General features: G+C 29.9%; 2 protein-coding genes across 7 annotated transcripts in view; one reads left to right on the top strand and one right to left on the bottom strand.

Moving 5' to 3' along the window:
• Window positions 1-2,820, top strand: part of PolA2 (DNA polymerase alpha subunit B) — a 39,408-nt gene extending 36,588 nt beyond the window's left edge. For both annotated transcript variants that reach the window (XM_087152531.1, XM_087152532.1), the window contains one exon: window positions 2,568-2,820. In XM_087152531.1, the coding sequence (XP_087008657.1) occupies window positions 2,568-2,726 (159 nt within the window). In that variant the 3' untranslated portion in view covers window positions 2,727-2,820. The remainder of the gene's footprint in view (window positions 1-2,567) is intronic.
• Window positions 2,821-9,708: 6,888 nt separating this feature from the next.
• The window catches only part of LOC107451075 (uncharacterized), a 33,947-nt gene continuing 26,008 nt past the window's right edge, over window positions 9,709-17,647 (bottom strand). For all 5 annotated transcript variants that reach the window (XM_087152530.1, XM_021145766.4, XM_021145768.4 and 2 more), the window contains one exon: window positions 9,709-14,854. In XM_087152530.1, the coding sequence (XP_087008656.1) occupies window positions 11,403-14,852 (3,450 nt within the window). In that variant the 5' untranslated portion in view covers window positions 14,853-14,854 and the 3' untranslated portion in view covers window positions 9,709-11,402. The remainder of the gene's footprint in view (window positions 14,855-17,647) is intronic.

The following is a 17,647-nucleotide window of genomic DNA, read 5'->3' as shown; positions in this document are numbered from 1 at the left end:
GTACATTTTAGAAAATTCCCTAAAATTTAGTAAGTTTCCTAAAAAAATCCCTATTGCAGGGCTGATTGTGCTCCGGAAAAAATCCTGATTTCCGGATTTTTCGCTAACAGTGCTCCGGAAGTTTCCGGAAATCGAAAGTACAAACGTTTCAAAAAATCATAGATCACTTAAGTTTCCGGAAATCAAATTTTTAAAGGTGGAACTTAAAAACACAGTTTATTTAATTTGTTTGTAAGGGAGAGCCACAGAGATACTTTATAAGCTTATATTCATGATTAATATTCATTTTTTATCACTAAATAGTTGTTATAATCATAAGCTCAAAAAAAAAAAAAAAAAAAAAGACATTTGTGAATTTTAATTACTTCTCCAGGTCATCATAGGTATGTGTAAATGGTATAGTTATGTGTAAAATTTTAAATATATTTTTAGTAAACTAAGAAATATTGAGAAAAAGGAAAAAAACCTTGTTTAAATTTTTTTCTAATTTTTCAATTTTAACTTCCCCCCCCCCTTCAAATTCAGGAAATTTTCCGGAATTTTGACTTGGGCTCACAATCACCCCTGCTATTGAAATAGAATTTTTGTACAGATTATTGCTTGCTTGTTAGAATATTTAAATAAGTATTACTAATACATTGCCAACTAGAAGGGGGAAGGCCGGAGAATGTTTTCTCTCGCTTCAACATTCCGTCTGATCTAGAGGTCTCCGTTGAAAACCGCTATAAGACTTTTAAACGCATCAATACCGCATTTTCATTATTTTTATAATTCAAAAAAGATTTTTAAGAAATTCTCAGTAGCATATTTAAGATTTTTAAGTTTAAAATAATATTTCTCAAATTAAGTTTGGAAAATAAGTCTTTGGGATTTTGAATATGCAATATTTCAATCAAGCTTTTGGTTATTGCTCAGAATGTAATATAGTTCCATATTTTATGAAGAAAGGAATTTCTTTTAAAATTATCATTAGCAGAAATACTGCATACTGGTAAGACGTGCTTGAATATTATTCCAGTATGTGATGATTATTTTCCATTTCAATTCTTTTAAGAAAAAGCAACGACTAAAAAACTGCAGTGAAAAATTAAGAAAGCAAAATGAAGAAATAGAAAAATTATAACACTTTGCTTATATATTTTATATTAGTATTATAATAATAACATTCCACTATTGATAATTTTTTAATATTGTTTGAAAATATTCAGCCATTTTGATTAAAGATTTTAATTTCATAAGTATTAATTCAATTTTGAAGTTGTATAGAAACCTCAAATGAGTTTTAAGAAACAAAAATTTTTACTTTTTTTTTATCCAGTTTATATTTGGAATTTACACTCTACGTGTTAGCTAGTTTAGGTTCAAATTTTACAAAAAATAGTCTCTGATTATGTTACAGACAACTATGAATTTATAAAAATTGTGATGCAGATTTTCTAAGTAAAATCTGTTACCAGAGTTATTATAAATTCTGATTATTATAAAAACAGATTATGTATGCAAAGTTACAGATACTTTTTTTCTGAAAGCTGCTCTAAAGCAGCACTATTACTTTTGTAAAAAACATTTAGTGCTGGCAGCACATTTTGTCTTTCCATTTTGGTTGGGTAAACAGTCTTTAAATTTAACTTAAATGCAAGTTTAACAGCATTCTGTTTTTCATACTGAAACATATTATTCAATTGGCAAAATCTTGGCTCCAGTTTTATCATAATTTGATTTGCATGCAGTAACACAACATCTATTAGGCATTGTAAACAAATTAAAATTTGATAACAACTCCAAACTTTAAACAAATAAGCATGTAACCGATTAATTAGCACTAAACAAGCATGTAAACGATTCAATATATACAAAGCACGCCACTTTGCTTTACTAATTCTTTCACTTCGTCTTCGTTTCAGCTACGTTCGCCGGTCGGACGGAATTCGTGACGTCACAAGTAAATATGAGCTAGTTCTCTGGCCTTTCCCCTTCTAGTTGGCCATACATAATGAAATTAACCTCATTTATAGAAATCAGATTAAAACTTTTTTGTTCTAAAATGTTCAGTTTATTTTTATTCAGAACTCTTTTTTTTTAAATTAGTTGGAAAAAAATATTTTATCTATCTTTGATGAATTAAATGCGTATAAATATTTGAAATGAGTAAACATAATACATAACATTTCAAGTATGTTTAATGTCAATCATAACTGAAAAATATGACAATTTGTCTATTTTGATTACTAAAAAAATCCCTCAAATTCCCTATGTGTAAAATATTTAGAACATTATACAACAGTTATTGTGAAATTTATATTATTTCGTAAAATCTGCTGGATTTTTGCCTATTCATGTTGGCAGCTATGCAAATGAAAAATTCTATTGGATCCAAAACTAGTGAATAAGGTTGCTATTTCTGTGGATGTGGTCTTAGATCTAGAGTTGACAACAAAAAAAAATTTATTGCCCGACAGTTAATGTGTTTTTCTTCCGGGTGGCGTATCTAAAACCTTATAATTCCCCCCCACCCCACCCCATAAAACATAACCTTAAAGTTTCTAGACTTTTTGTTTTCCTTCTAGGATGTAAATGGTTGCTGTTGCATCAATCCTGAGAGATTAACAAAACATTCTAGTGGTGGAACATTTGCAAGAATGAAAATAAATCGCATAGATGAGAAAATATATGCCGAAAAACATTCTATTATTGACTATGTTAAGGCAGAAATTGTCAAAATATAAATATACTTCTCTCCATGTATATGCTTTTGGTATGTATATGCTCCATGTTATGCCTATGCAAGTTCTTAATAAATATCTATATTTTATTACCTTTTCTATATTTTGTTTTTAAAATAATTTAAAACAAGAAGCTATATTTTTTCACTCTTTATGTAGACCAAAAACATATTTTCACTCAATAATGAAGTCAAAGATTGCTTAATGGAAGCATTTAAAAATAATTTTATTATTTTTTTGTAAAAATAGAAAAACCACATTTCTTTTATAAATTATTCAGAATACAACATGTTCACAGTTTTCTCATATTGAAGTGGTTGCTATACAAGCCCTCTTTACATGTTCAAATGGAAAAAGAGGGGATCCGGGATTTTAAAAGGAATAAGAAATGGATGCAAAAAAGCTGTTTACAGTGAAGTTTTCTACCCAGGATATTAACACTACTTGGGGGGTTGATTTATTTACTTTCAGTTTCCCTTATCTTACATAATAAAAAATATTTTTTTCTAAAAAAAAGAACAATTTTAAAAATTGGTTAAATCAAGACAAATCACAGTTTAGCTTTAGTTAATTCAAAGTGACTAAAACGATATGAAACTTAGCAAGCATATGCCTGGCATGTCATTAATATATTACTGATTCGATGTTATTCTGGTGTATCGCATATTTTCTGTATTGTTAGATTTTGATTTTATTTTGCTATTGAACAGTATTTGTACATGTCCCAATATTTTTATAATTTATACCAGCACAAACCCTGTTTTTCTCTTTAAAGTCTAAGATAATTTATCCTTAAACAACTATTCAAAAATTGTGAATGTATGCTATGCAAAAAAAATACCATAGAAATTTCAGTAAGTTGTTTTCCAAAAGTTACAACACTGTATAAACAAATAGAAATTTCATTAATAGCTAGTCTATGATTTGTTTGGGTGAATAATGGAATTCTAATATTTGGATAAAAAAATGTAGATGATTTTGATTTCATTTTGCAAATAAAATGAAATCAGTAAATTATTTTATTTGAAAGCAAATTGTTTGAAATATTTTTCTTGTTTCAAAACTCAAAAAATGAGATACATAGCTAAAAAATTAAAGGTTCTTTTAGAACCCTGTAAACTTTACTTTTGACAAAAATTTTGCTACAAATACTTCAGTCTCTTTTAATTCTAAAAACCTTAAGTAATTCACATTTTCTAAATTCAATATAAATGTGACTATAAACCCATGCTTTGTCACTAAGCGCATCACACGCTTAAAAAATAATTTTTTTCGTTTTGTTAGTAATCACTAAAAGCAAACAGCATTCTCAGAAAAGCTATATGTTCTACAAACCATTTTTTTAAAAACCTCTTAACTTTTTTAAATTTCTATAATCATAAAATTCTTATTTTTTAGTTTTGCTTCAATAATTTTAGAATGAAAAGTTGATATTGTTCAAATAAAACATGTTTTAAATTATTCTAAAATAAAACTACTTATTTCCGAATTATTTAAAATGTATAATTAATCTCGAATGTATTATTAAAAATTGCCTCATTATACTAGTAAAAAACTCCTAGTATTCCTTTTTTACTAGTAAAAAAATATACTTTTTTGTCCATTGTTAAAATTTTGTCGATTTACTATTTAAACGATATTATTTTTGTGAAAAATATACATCGAAAGAGGAGTTGAATAAAATAATGGAAACACTTCAAGATTAACACATTTTTTGATATTTCTCAGAAATTAAATGGAGAATCAGTTTGTAAATTTTGAAGTGTCGTGCAATTTCTCATACATAACATTGAAGTTTAAAGCTTTTTGATGTTTGACAGACCGTCAATTAATTACAAATGGAAAGAAAAAACAATTTGAAAGCTCTATGCCTTAACTGTAGTAATAAATTTGCTACAACTATTATTTTGGTTATTATATATATGGACATTTCTATAAAAAATATTTTTTTTATCTTACATTTTTTGACTTTAACTTTAAAATTTGTTAGAAATGCACAAGATATGAGTGATTAAAGTAGTTTTTTTATACTGTGCATGCTCGGAAAAAAATTTAAAACTTTTTTTATAATTTTTTAGTGAATCATATTTGGCACCTAATTAAAAAAAGTCTGATTTGAATATCTCAAAAATTTAAAAAGTTTTAAGCAAGTAGTTTTCCTACTTTTCAAAATGATAAGAGATTTTCCACAAATTTCCTTTTGTATTATTAAACAAGATTTATTAAAAATGACAGCAGCCTTGTTGGGGATCATCCCTCATAAAAGTATCTTTCTTTATGCATGTTTTATTTCCTAATACCATCACACTTTGTTGTACGGACCATCATTAGAAGGATATTATAATTTGTAAATAAATCTTGTTTCATAGTACAAAATGAAATTTGTAAAAAAAAAAAATTATAATTTTGAGCTTTTTTTTAAAAAGTAAGAAAATTGCTGGAAATTTTTTAAATTTTTTCCCGTGCGTGAGCAGTATAAAAAACTACTTTAATTATTTGTATCTTGCACATTTTTTACCGATTTTTTCTCTAATTTTAAAGCAATAATTTTGTACTCAATTTTAAATTGATCTAAATTTTCTGTTAAATATTATTGAATATTTTCAAAGTTATAGCAAAAAAAATGTAAGACAAAAATAATAATTTTTTATTTAAAAAAAAAATATTCCATCTCTATAAATATTTAAACTGGGTTTACAAAATTTTGTGCAATTATTGAATATAATAACCAAAATAATAGTTACCAATTTATTACTGCATTTTTTGACATAGGATGTTCAAAAACATTTTTTTGCTTTCGTAATTTATTGACAGTTTGTAATCAAATCTCAAAAAGCTTTAAACTTCATTGATACGTATGAGAAATTGCATGATCTAAACACTTCTATATTTATAAACTGATTCTCTTAAGTATTTTTTGAGAAATATCAAAAAATTTGTTAGTATCGAAGTGTTTCCATTATTTTGTCCAAACCCTGTGTATATACATTTGGGGAAATTTTTTTAGCAGTCTCCTATGCTGGTTGATACAAGTTATCTGTTTATTTTAATAAGCATGAAGCTGCTAGTTTTCGCTTTCTTATGAGTTAACTTGTTGAATCATGGTTGACGAATACTAATTTTCCTGATTTCTATAGTTTGTTTTCGATTGAAAAAAGCTTTTGAAAACTTTAACCAAGTTTGTTTGTTTGTTTTTTTCTATTTTCGGGACCCAACTCCTGATTTTTTTGCTCATGGTCACACTTACTTATGTTCAATAATAAAATCTGAAGAACTTTTACTAACTTTGATTGCTCTTTATCTGTAACATATTAAAATTTATTTAATTGTTTAAAAATAGAAGGTTGATTTGAATTGAAGCTTTTTTTTTTAAATATTTTAGTGAGAAAAAAATGCAACCTTTAGAATATCAAATAAAAGTGTTATTTTGCATTTTTATCTTACAATGGAAAATTATTTCTACAGAAACGTAATGCAGGTTTTCACTCCTGCACTGTCTAGCGACATATTTCTAGGTCTTATCTAGCGACATATTTCATTGATCATGCAAGTAGCCACCCATGCTTTTCTTTAGAAATTCACATGGTGTGTAGTGTTTCTAAAAAGTGCTTACTTTCGTTTTTTAAAAGCCCTTAAAGGTGCTTTTTTTATTGGGTGTTTATAAAATGCGTTTAAATTTCCCTTTTCGAAAATAAGATTTTTTTTTTCTTTACCATATCGATTTTTGCCATGTATTATGCAAAAGCGTGCTTTTCACATTGTTCTATTCAAAGTTTTCACAATTCATTCAACCACAAACTATTTGGGTGTACCGTCGGTCCTTAGCGTGTGAAAGCGCCAATCATTTGACATGTTTGATGAAATACTCGGGAGTCCACATGTGCGTCTACTGAGTTGTGTTCGGTCAGATTGAATGGAATCTCATGTGCAACTCTGCTGCATTTTGCAAAATATTTTCAATTTCAGGCTTCATTTCCCACCCTCTGATATCGAACCGAAAAATCTCTTGATCATTTTATAATGGCTAATATAATCAAGAAAAAGAGTTCTTTGTCGGAAAGTAGTTATTTTATCATGATCATGTGAAGTCTTTGAAAATTATTTTGTTAATGTATATAGTGCTTAAAATATTTTTTAAGTACTTAAAAGGTGCTTATTTTTTGTTGAAAGGTTTGGCTACTCACCCTGATTCAATTTTCCACCTTACAAAAAATTTATAAATACATTTTGGATTTCTCAAGATTCTTCCATACCCACCAGAAATTTCCCTTAAATATGGAAGCGAGAAGCATTTTTTTGCGTCCCATCTCATTTGAAGTGTGCAAGGCTCCAATTTAGTTTGAAGTAAATTAAAAAGTCTAAAATAAAGAGAATCCTTGAAAGATATGCTTTTCAATTAAAAAACTTCATTAGCTTCAAAAATTAACCTCTTAACGATTGGTTAATTTTCAAGAAAACAGTCATAAAAGTGCCTACTTTTTTTTTTATCCCTGAAAATTATATAAAAATATGTGTATGAACAATATATTCATTTTTTATTTGTTGTTAGCTTGCCAAAATTCTATGACTTAATGTTGGTTTTCCAGCAAGCAAGGAAAATTTTAAAAATATGTGTTTTAAACATTAAAAAAGAATTTTATTAAACTTACGTATAATATAAATAAAGATTAGTAATTTTTTTCTTGTGTGATAAATTTCAAAGCATGAGATACGTCAGAATCTGGACAGTAGTTTCCTTCCTACATCTCTTATTGTTTTTCATCTCTTCTGGAGCAACAAATTTGGCATTCTCTTGATGGATGACTGCCATCTGGTGCATAAAATGAGAAATAAAATGTTTTCCGGGAAAAAGAAATGAATTAGTTTTATTCTTATTGGCGCATTACTACTGAACACTCCAGCCCGGAAGTATCACGGGAGCGAGAAATAGAGTGAGGAACCTCACCCCGTCATTTTCACGGGAGGAAGAAGGAAGGGGTTAAGGTGGGAAAAATGGATGTATTTCAAGCTCCCAAAGCAAACATCTCATTATCAAAACAAACCAAAATGATAACTTTGATACTTGGTATCGGTTTTGAGAGCGCGAAACGCATAAACTTTTTTCACCTTAATTTTTGAAGTTTTTCTATAGACAAGCATACTGAAAAACATAATTAGAATTCTGCTCATACTGAACAAGTTTAAAAAGTAAAGACTTATCATTCAAAATGGATCCCACTCCAAAAAAAAAATTTAAGCATCTTAAATTTGCAAGTGTAAGTTATGAGGCTAAATAAAGAGACAGATCTATTTTTTCCTTATTTATTATTTACATTATTTACAATATCAAAGACTATCAGTTCAGTAACAAATAAGAAAACTACACAGAATTTGTATAATAACATATAAACAAAGTAAATTTTTTCCAAAAGAATTGGAGAAAAATTATTACAACATCTATGAAATGTTTGAAGATATCGAAGAATATCTTTTTAAATTTTAATGATCACCAAACATAAACATATAATTTTAACGCAAGTCTGATAATGTCATAGTCTACAAATAATTTCAATTGAATTATTTGTAGGACAAAATCCGAACTTTAAAAAATCATAAATAACTTCTAGAAATACTAGTTAAATGTTTAGAAATAAAAGTATGTTCACCACATACGTTGTCTTTTCAAAATTATACTAACTTCAAAAACTTTCATACCTGAATTATTTGTTTTTACAAAAATAGGTTGAAAATACCTCATAAAATTAATATGTAACAGTATTTAAATGAATTATTTCACCATTTGGGATTTTACACTAATTAAAAGTACTAATTTTAAGTACTTAAAAATATTTTTTAAGTACTTAAAAGGTGCTTATTTTTTGTTGAAAGGTTTGGCTACTCACCCTGATTCAATTTTCCACCTTACAAAAAATTTATAAATACATTTTGGATTTCTCAAGATTCTTCCATACCCACCAGAAATTTCCCTTAAATATGGAAGCGAGAAGCATTTTTTTGCGTCCCATCTCATTTGAAGTGTGCAAGGCTCCAATTTAGTTTGAAGTAAATTAAAAAGTCTAAAATAAAGAGAATCCTTGAAAGATATGCTTTTCAATTAAAAAACTTCATTAGCTTCAAAAATTAACCTCTTAACGATTGGTTAATTTTCAAGAAAACAGTCATAAAAGTGCCTACTTTTTTTTTTATCCCTGAAAATTATATAAAAATATGTGTATGAACAATATATTCATTTTTTATTTGTTGTTAGCTTGCCAAAATTCTATGACTTAATGTTGGTTTTCCAGCAAGCAAGGAAAATTTTAAAAATATGTGTTTTAAACATTAAAAAAGAATTTTATTAAACTTACGTATAATATAAATAAAGATTAGTAATTTTTTTCTTGTGTGATAAATTTCAAAGCATGAGATACGTCAGAATCTGGACAGTAGTTTCCTTCCTACATCTCTTATTGTTTTTCATCTCTTCTGGAGCAACAAATTTGGCATTCTCTTGATGGATGACTGCCATCTGGTGCATAAAATGAGAAATAAAATGTTTTCCGGGAAAAAGAAATGAATTAGTTTTATTCTTATTGGCGCATTACTACTGAACACTCCAGCCCGGAAGTATCACGGGAGCGAGAAATAGAGTGAGGAACCTCACCCCGTCATTTTCACGGGAGGAAGAAGGAAGGGGTTAAGGTGGGAAAAATGGATGTATTTCAAGCTCCCAAAGCAAACATCTCATTATCAAAACAAACCAAAATGATAACTTTGATACTTGGTATCGGTTTTGAGAGCGCGAAACGCATAAACTTTTTTCACCTTAATTTTTGAAGTTTTTCTATAGACAAGCATACTGAAAAACATAATTAGAATTCTGCTCATACTGAACAAGTTTAAAAAGTAAAGACTTATCATTCAAAATGGATCCCACTCCAAAAAAAAAATTTAAGCATCTTAAATTTGCAAGTGTAAGTTATGAGGCTAAATAAAGAGACAGATCTATTTTTTCCTTATTTATTATTTACATTATTTACAATATCAAAGACTATCAGTTCAGTAACAAATAAGAAAACTACACAGAATTTGTATAATAACATATAAACAAAGTAAATTTTTTCCAAAAGAATTGGAGAAAAATTATTACAACATCTATGAAATGTTTGAAGATATCGAAGAATATCTTTTTAAATTTTAATGATCACCAAACATAAACATATAATTTTAACGCAAGTCTGATAATGTCATAGTCTACAAATAATTTCAATTGAATTATTTGTAGGACAAAATCCGAACTTTAAAAAATCATAAATAACTTCTAGAAATACTAGTTAAATGTTTAGAAATAAAAGTATGTTCACCACATACGTTGTCTTTTCAAAATTATACTAACTTCAAAAACTTTCATACCTGAATTATTTGTTTTTACAAAAATAGGTTGAAAATACCTCATAAAATTAATATGTAACAGTATTTAAATGAATTATTTCACCATTTGGGATTTTACACTAGTGCGGGGCAACAATTTGTAATATTTTATATCTTATAAGTATTAAAGGTACAATATTTATCAATAACTATAATACTGTGATAATTATTTTCAGAAAGAACATCAAATACAACAGTGTAAAATAGGGATTATGATAATATCCCGAGTATTATTGAAAACAGTAATTTAGTACAATATTATTGTTAGTGTTGATAAAAATGATATTAAAATATAAAAATAATTCATTAAACCTGGGAAAATATTGATGTTTCCTGAAAACATATCACATTAATGAAATTCCAATATATTGCCCAGCACTTCTGTACAGCACTAATGCATAAAAAAAACACAAAATTTTTTTTATATTTAAAATATATATAATGAGCTTTCAAATTTTGCCCACCTAACTGTTGCATTAGAATGATTTGTTATCCAAATAGTGTCTCGTTTATTCTTATTTTGTTTATAAAATAGCTTTTTAAAAAAAGCAATTCTTGTTTTTTTTTGCGAATAATTCTATGAATTGGTAGAAGTTTTTCATAGATTTCGGGAGGTTTCCACTTTAGTTAAAGCACAAAAATAATTGCCAACAACTGGACAATGGTACACAAGGAACAAAAAAAGAGGTAAAACTTGTAGCTAACTCGGGCAAGCAACAGTAGCAATATTGGTAACCGTTTGCATCAACTGAAATCAACGAGAGAAACTACTTAGTTCCAGTATTTGAAATTAAAAAAAGTATAAAGCAACTTGCCTTATTCTATCCTTGAAATTTACCTGATTCTGCGATTTTTTTTTTTCCTCTGGTACCACAGTTCATTATTTATAGTCAAAATTTGGGAACCATTCAAATGCAAGTACCCTTGCGGAAATCTTCCCCCACTATATATTATTCTCTAAATTTATTGCGAGGCCTGAGGCATTCGGTAAATTCAATTGACACAAACAAGTACCCATATGGAAATGTCGAACTAGATTTCAATTTTTTACTTTTGTTTTAAAACAAAAAATAGGCAATAAGTGAGTGATGAATTATTCTACAGCAATTCTAGTTGGTATACTAGTAATTACCCACATTTTGGAGAGCTAATTATATTTTTATAAAAAAAATATTGAAATAGAGTTTTACTGTACTTAGGCTTTACAGAGTTTTTGGTGGTGTCAGATCGTGCTTTCAGTTAATTTTAAAATGAGGAAAAAGTCTTATCTCACAATACTGCAAGATGAAGTGAGCGTCCCATAATTGGCTTTGTATCTAGTTCTCTAACAGCTCTTAGTGCTTCTTTAGGATTTTCAAAGCATACTCTAGCTTCACCAGTAGGCTGCTGATGTTCATTGTACCGGCGCATAATGTTATCTTTTGTAATTCGAAAGCCACCGAAAAATTTCAGCAACTCCTCTAACCCAGCATTGAAGTGCAAATTATTTACAGCCACAACACAGCCAGGAGCTCCAAAACCAGTTGGACCCATATCAGGATTTCTACCACTTTCAGGCCTGGGCCCTCTCATCCTCCCCATAGGAGGTCTAATGTGCCTGTCTCCCATAGGTCGCATGGGTCTTCCTCCTCGCATTGGGCCAGGAGCCCTGACACGTTCCATAGGAGGACCATCCATGAAATTATTATCTAATATTGGTGCTTGAGCTAGTAAAGGTCGTCTAGGAGGTCGATTATCATCAGCAGGCTTTCCTAATAATGGTTCAGGTGGTAACGTACCCATTGTTAATATTTCATCAAGTTCTTGAATAGAAAGAGAGTACATGTTAATACGGCAATTATGCAAAAACTTGCCATTTTTGCTTACAGCAATGTCTACTTCACGTTGAGTTGAAACTTCAACAAAAGCTTGACCTGTTGGAATGTTATTATCAACAATAATATGGATACCTAAAGCAGTGATATCCATGTCCCTAAAGAATTTGCCAAGAATGTTGCTATTGACACTTTTAGGCAACCCTCTTAAACCAATGCAGAAACTACCACGAACAGGTTTTGACAGTGGTGGTTCAGATACATCGTGATTTTGTAACGAATCATCGAAATCTGGACGACGACCACCAAATTTATTAGGAGACATTCGAGGTTCTCTATGTAGAGATTCATGTGGAGGTTCCCTGTTAGGTGGCTCTTTCATTGAAGGTTCTCTCATAGGCTGCCCTCTCATTGGAGGTTCCCTCATTAAAGGTTCTTTTAGTGAAGGTTCCCTTTGTATAGGTTCTTTTAATAGAGGCTCTCTGGGCATAGGTTCTTTTGATGAAGGTGGTTCTCTTTGCATAGGTTGTCTCAGAGGAGGTTCTCTTGGCGAAGGCTGTCTTTGCATAGGTTCTCTTAAAGGATGATCTCTATGTGGAGGTTCTCTTTGCCTAGGTTCTCTTGATGGTGACTCCTTTGTATCAGGTCCTCTAGAAGAAACACTTTCACCTCGAGCAAATTCTAACATATCTTTGTTAGAAATTTTAATTGTTATGTATCTATGGCCAATAGTCTTGCCATTCAATACAAGACCCTGTTTGAAATCTGCCATGCTTGCAAACTTCACAAAACCTGTGCCAGAGCACCTACCATCAGCTTGTCTTTCTAAAAACATATCGAGGATACGAAGATCAGCAAAAAATCTCACGACATCCTGCTCTGTACACTGAAAAGGAAGACCTTTCAATTGCAATATCATATCTTCCTCTCGAGGTGTTCCCTTTGGGCGATGTTTCATAGACTGAACCGCTACAACAGCCGATTCAAACGCTGATACTGGACAGGGTATTAGTTCAATTTGAGAATTCCTTATGAAAACAGGTTGAGAATTCATAGCTTCATTGAAATCTCTGGTGCTCGAAAATTTAACGAATACTCTTTCAACTCTCTGATTATTTCCCTGAATGCAGATATTGGATGGATTCAGAGGTATGTTACGAAATAAGTGTAATACGTCTTCTATTCGTGTATCAAATGGCACTCTGTGAAGCTCCATGGTTTGAGTTCTTGGACCATGCCATTGTTTTCTGTCTGCAGTAGAGCGAGGTGGAGGACCCTCACTATTCCTTGAAGGCATATTCCTTTGTTCAGGAAGTAGATTATTTGATGCAACTGGTTCATTTATATTGTGACTATAAATTATAGATGGTTCTTCAGGAGGATCAAGGTCCATAGGAATTGCTACTGAACCCAGATTATTAGTCTTAGGATCAGAAACATTTTGCAAATTCTGAAGTGTGTTTGATAAACTATTCCAATTTTTATTATTCATTGGGGCGCTTTGTTGAGGCCAGTCAACTCTAGACATATTGGAAACATGCTGATAACCCGTAGATAAATTTTGCTCTTCGTTGGTTTTTGGCAATATTTGAGGCTCCAGCTTAACACCAAGTTTCTGAAAAACTTCTGGCAAAGGAAAAGAAGGTGGTTTCAGAGGCAGTGTCGCATCAGGTGCAGGTTCAAAACGAGACTTTCTTTTTCTCTCAGCAGATTGATTTAAGGTCGCTGGTGGTATTTGAACTTTTTCTGGTGCAAAAGGTTGCTGATACGCCCCAGTATCAAAAGTCTTCTGCATATAAGAATTAGGTGATGCAGAACTTGTTTGGTTTAGCACAGCAGCAATGTTCACTTTATCTAAACCAAAACTTCGATCCACTGAATTAATTGACAAGTTATTAGCAGGTGGATTGTAATAGGGTGTTTGATAAGCTTTGGACATTGAAGGATTATTTGGATCTGTGTAAGGAAAATTATTACTAGAAGGAAGAGCCGAAACAGGATAATCTTTTGATGAAGCAGCAGTTACAGAATTATTGTAATAAGCATTGTTAGGTGCCACAGAATAATCTTTAGAGGCCGATGGATTTAGAGAATTATTAAAAGAGTAGTTGTTAGCACTTTTTTGATCTGGATAGTTATGATAAGCTTGATTGTTACTTTCTTGACTTGTATCTGGAAATGCATGTGATCGACTGCTATTATGATCTTCATCAGGAAATCTGTTTCTTTCTGAATAACGGTTATCACTGTATCTATTAGAGTCTTCTTTTGAATACCGTCGGTCATCTCTACTATTCCGATCACTCCTTCTATCTCTAGAATCTCTATCACGGCTGCTTCCACGACTAGAACGAGGTGGACTTCGACTCCTATCTCTCTTTGAAGAAAAGGACCGCCTGTTATCAGGACTCCTACGTCGATCTCTCGAATCAATTCTTTCCCGGCTGCGCCGTCGAGGAGGTGTGGGACTTCGACCACGGCGTCGATCACTTTCAACAGGGCGACGATCGCTTTCGATGGGACGTCGATCACTTTCAATAGGTGGGGGTGCTCGTATAGGTTGCTGGAATTGCTGAATATTAGGAAACGGCGGAGGTTGCATAGGAGGGACAATTTGTGCTGACTGTAAAGCCAAATTTTGCTGTCGTGCTCGCTCAATCACCCTCGCCATTTCCTGCCTACTACTAAGAAGCAGTTTAATCTGCATTTCATGTATTTTACCACCATCTTTTGCCATGGCTAACCTGGCATCCTCATCAGTGCTGAAAGCTATAAAGGCATCACCCATTTCACCACCTACAATATGGACACCGCCCTCAGGGATCGAGAGACCAGCAAAATATCGACGAATATCCGATGAATCTGCTGCCCATGGCAAGTTTTGCAATCGAATGATAATAGACATGTCTGCAAAGAGAAAAAACAACTAACATGAACAAAATTTTAATAAAAATATATTTATTAAAACAAAATTAGAATAAAAAATACAAGGAAAAAAACTTAAAACAATAAATTTTAAAACTTGTTTTTTTTTTATGAAATTTATTTATATAATCTTCAAAAGTTAGCAAAAAATTCGTATTTTAAAAACACCATTTTGAAATTTTCTCTCTAAATTGATTGTTTTCAAAATTTACAAAAATCGTAATTATATAGATTAGTTTAGAAAGTTATCCATATTTAAATAGTTATGTAATGAATAATCATTCTCTAAAGAAATTATCTATACTCAAGCTCGCATAAAAGACAAGCATTTTTTGCATCCAGTGAATCAGATAAAAAGTTAGACATGCCACAGCAGATTAGGAGTGAAAACGAAAAAAGCTGAACTTATTGCTGTAGCAAAACTTCAGTTATTAAGTTTGTTAAAATACATCACGATATTTTCGAAATTACAAAGTGAAATAAAATTAAGAAGAGTTATTCTATCAAATTAAATATAAATTTTAAAAATTTATTTTTTGATAAACATATTCAGTAACTTCCTTTCACATTCACTAAGAGATTCTACTGTTAGTTACAAAACGTTATAACTTATTGAAATCTTAATTGCAATTATTTCTTGCTAAGAGCTGATCTGAAGACTTAATATTCTCTTGAAAATTGCAATTTGATTTAATATTTTTAATTAAATTGTTTCTCTAACTTTACTTTGAATGAATGCAACTAGACATTTATTAAATAAAATCAATTTGTGAATAACTCCTTCATTAACCAATGTTTTTTTTTAAAGAAATTCGAAAATTGCTGAAATAATAATTAAATTATAATCATTTTAAGTAAATAATACTAAGAAATTAATTCACATTTTTATAACAATTAATCTCCTTAGTTCTTCCTTGCAAGATTTCATTTCATCTTCTAAAAATAATAAGTAAGCATATGAACCCAATTCACCCTTCTTAATTTTTTATGGTAAGAGAAAAAAAAAATCTTTTATTTCTATTTCTAATATTATTCGAAAGTCCTAAAATTTCAGCAACCATATATTTAGTGGTAGAATATATACCTAAATCACCTACGTACAATTTGTGAATGGTCGCTCAGTTCAACATGGCAATTTTAAGAATTGTTAAGTTTTTAGTAGAAATCAGGTGACAAAAGCGTAACACAAAAATGTCTAAAATTATACATGAATTTCAAGACAAGCTTAACAGTAAGAAGAAATTTTTTTTATCTGATTTTGAAAAAATTGCAATATGAAAAGGTTAGATATATAAAAAAAAAAACGTCCAATATTTGTAATCTACATATCTTACTGCTGAAATATCAATTATCAGTAAAATAAATGAAAATGTGTTTTTTTTCTTCTTTTAAATAATACTATTAATATGTTCTAAATTTCTTTAGAAACTTGACTAAGTCTGTTAAACTTTGTAATATTTACTTAGCAATTTTATTTTAAGAAATTTAAAGGAATAATTTTGATAATTTGGTTAAATTGACACTCAGTAAAAAAATTATTTTTATTTAGATAAATATTAATCTACATAAATACAATAAAAAAAATTTGAACCATCAAATTTTTTAGTAGAAAAAAAAGTAATCAATTAAGGAAAATATAAAGCGAATTCTAAAATCTTCTAACTAGCTTTTGTTTTAACATTAAAAAAAAATAATAATATGCATGTATAGTGCGAAATAAATAAATAAAAAATATATTTAAAAAAGAAACATCCTGAATAACTTTTGAACTATTAGGACTCAATGTTTTAGGGGCGGAGTGACCTCAAATATGCTAATTAATTAATGCAAACGATATTCTAAGTTACGAAATCAGACACAAAAGCGTACTTTCAATATTATTTTTTCCATTAGAACCATATTTTGATTGTTTAAAATTTAAATCAAAGGTATATTTATTCAGAGAAAGTACCTTTTTGTAAAATTTGATCATTAGATCAAAAGTCATTCAAAACATTCGTTTTTTATTTATTTTTGTATGTTTTTAAATTAAGTAAAATTTTTAAATTTTACGTTAATAACTCTACAACGTAGCTTTTATATGAAAACAAATTATTTTATATTTGCTCTTGCTTTAAAAGTTCGCAAATTATAAGTTAAAATATGCGAACATTTAACGCTTAATAATTAGGCAGAGCGCCAAAAGAATTTTAATCACGGATTTGGTGTAATGTTATATTCCATGAAAATTAGTTTCATTATATAACCACCGTTGAACACCCTACACAACCCTGAGTTTATAACAATGCTCTGCTCCGTAGCCTTGTAATTTTAAATTGAACCTAGAAGACAGGGGAACTCTTTGATCAAGCATTGGAACAAACTAACCTTCCAGGAGGACTTCTTAATGCAACTAATACGCATTTACGTTACAAGGAAAGAAAAACCACGAAAGGAAAGGACACGGTTAGTTCAGGGGATTCTAACCCATTATATGTCTACCATTAAGGGTATTTTACGTTTACACTGAGGTCGGTGCAAGCGGGATATGAAAACTTATTTTATTTTATTTTATAACCGGTGTTTAATTTCAGACCCAATTATGAGTTTCTGATTACCAGTGATAAACTCCGCGGTTTTGTAATTTTAAAAGAAATGAAACCCAGAAGACAAGGGAACTACTGGATCAAGCATTGGGACAAACTAGCCTTCGCGGAGGACTTTTTGATGGCCGTATTTAAGTTGCATGGAGAGGAAAACCATGTAAACTTTTCACGATTAGCCCGACGGCAAGAG

This window comes from Parasteatoda tepidariorum, chromosome 9, assembly GCF_982258835.1.
Source record: "Parasteatoda tepidariorum strain Cologne lab strain chromosome 9, Ptep-v5.0, whole genome shotgun sequence".
In the NCBI taxonomy this organism is placed as follows: domain Eukaryota; kingdom Metazoa; phylum Arthropoda; class Arachnida; order Araneae; family Theridiidae; genus Parasteatoda; species Parasteatoda tepidariorum.
Note: the sequence above shows the minus strand (reverse complement) of the source record. Positions and strands in the feature narration are given on the sequence as shown.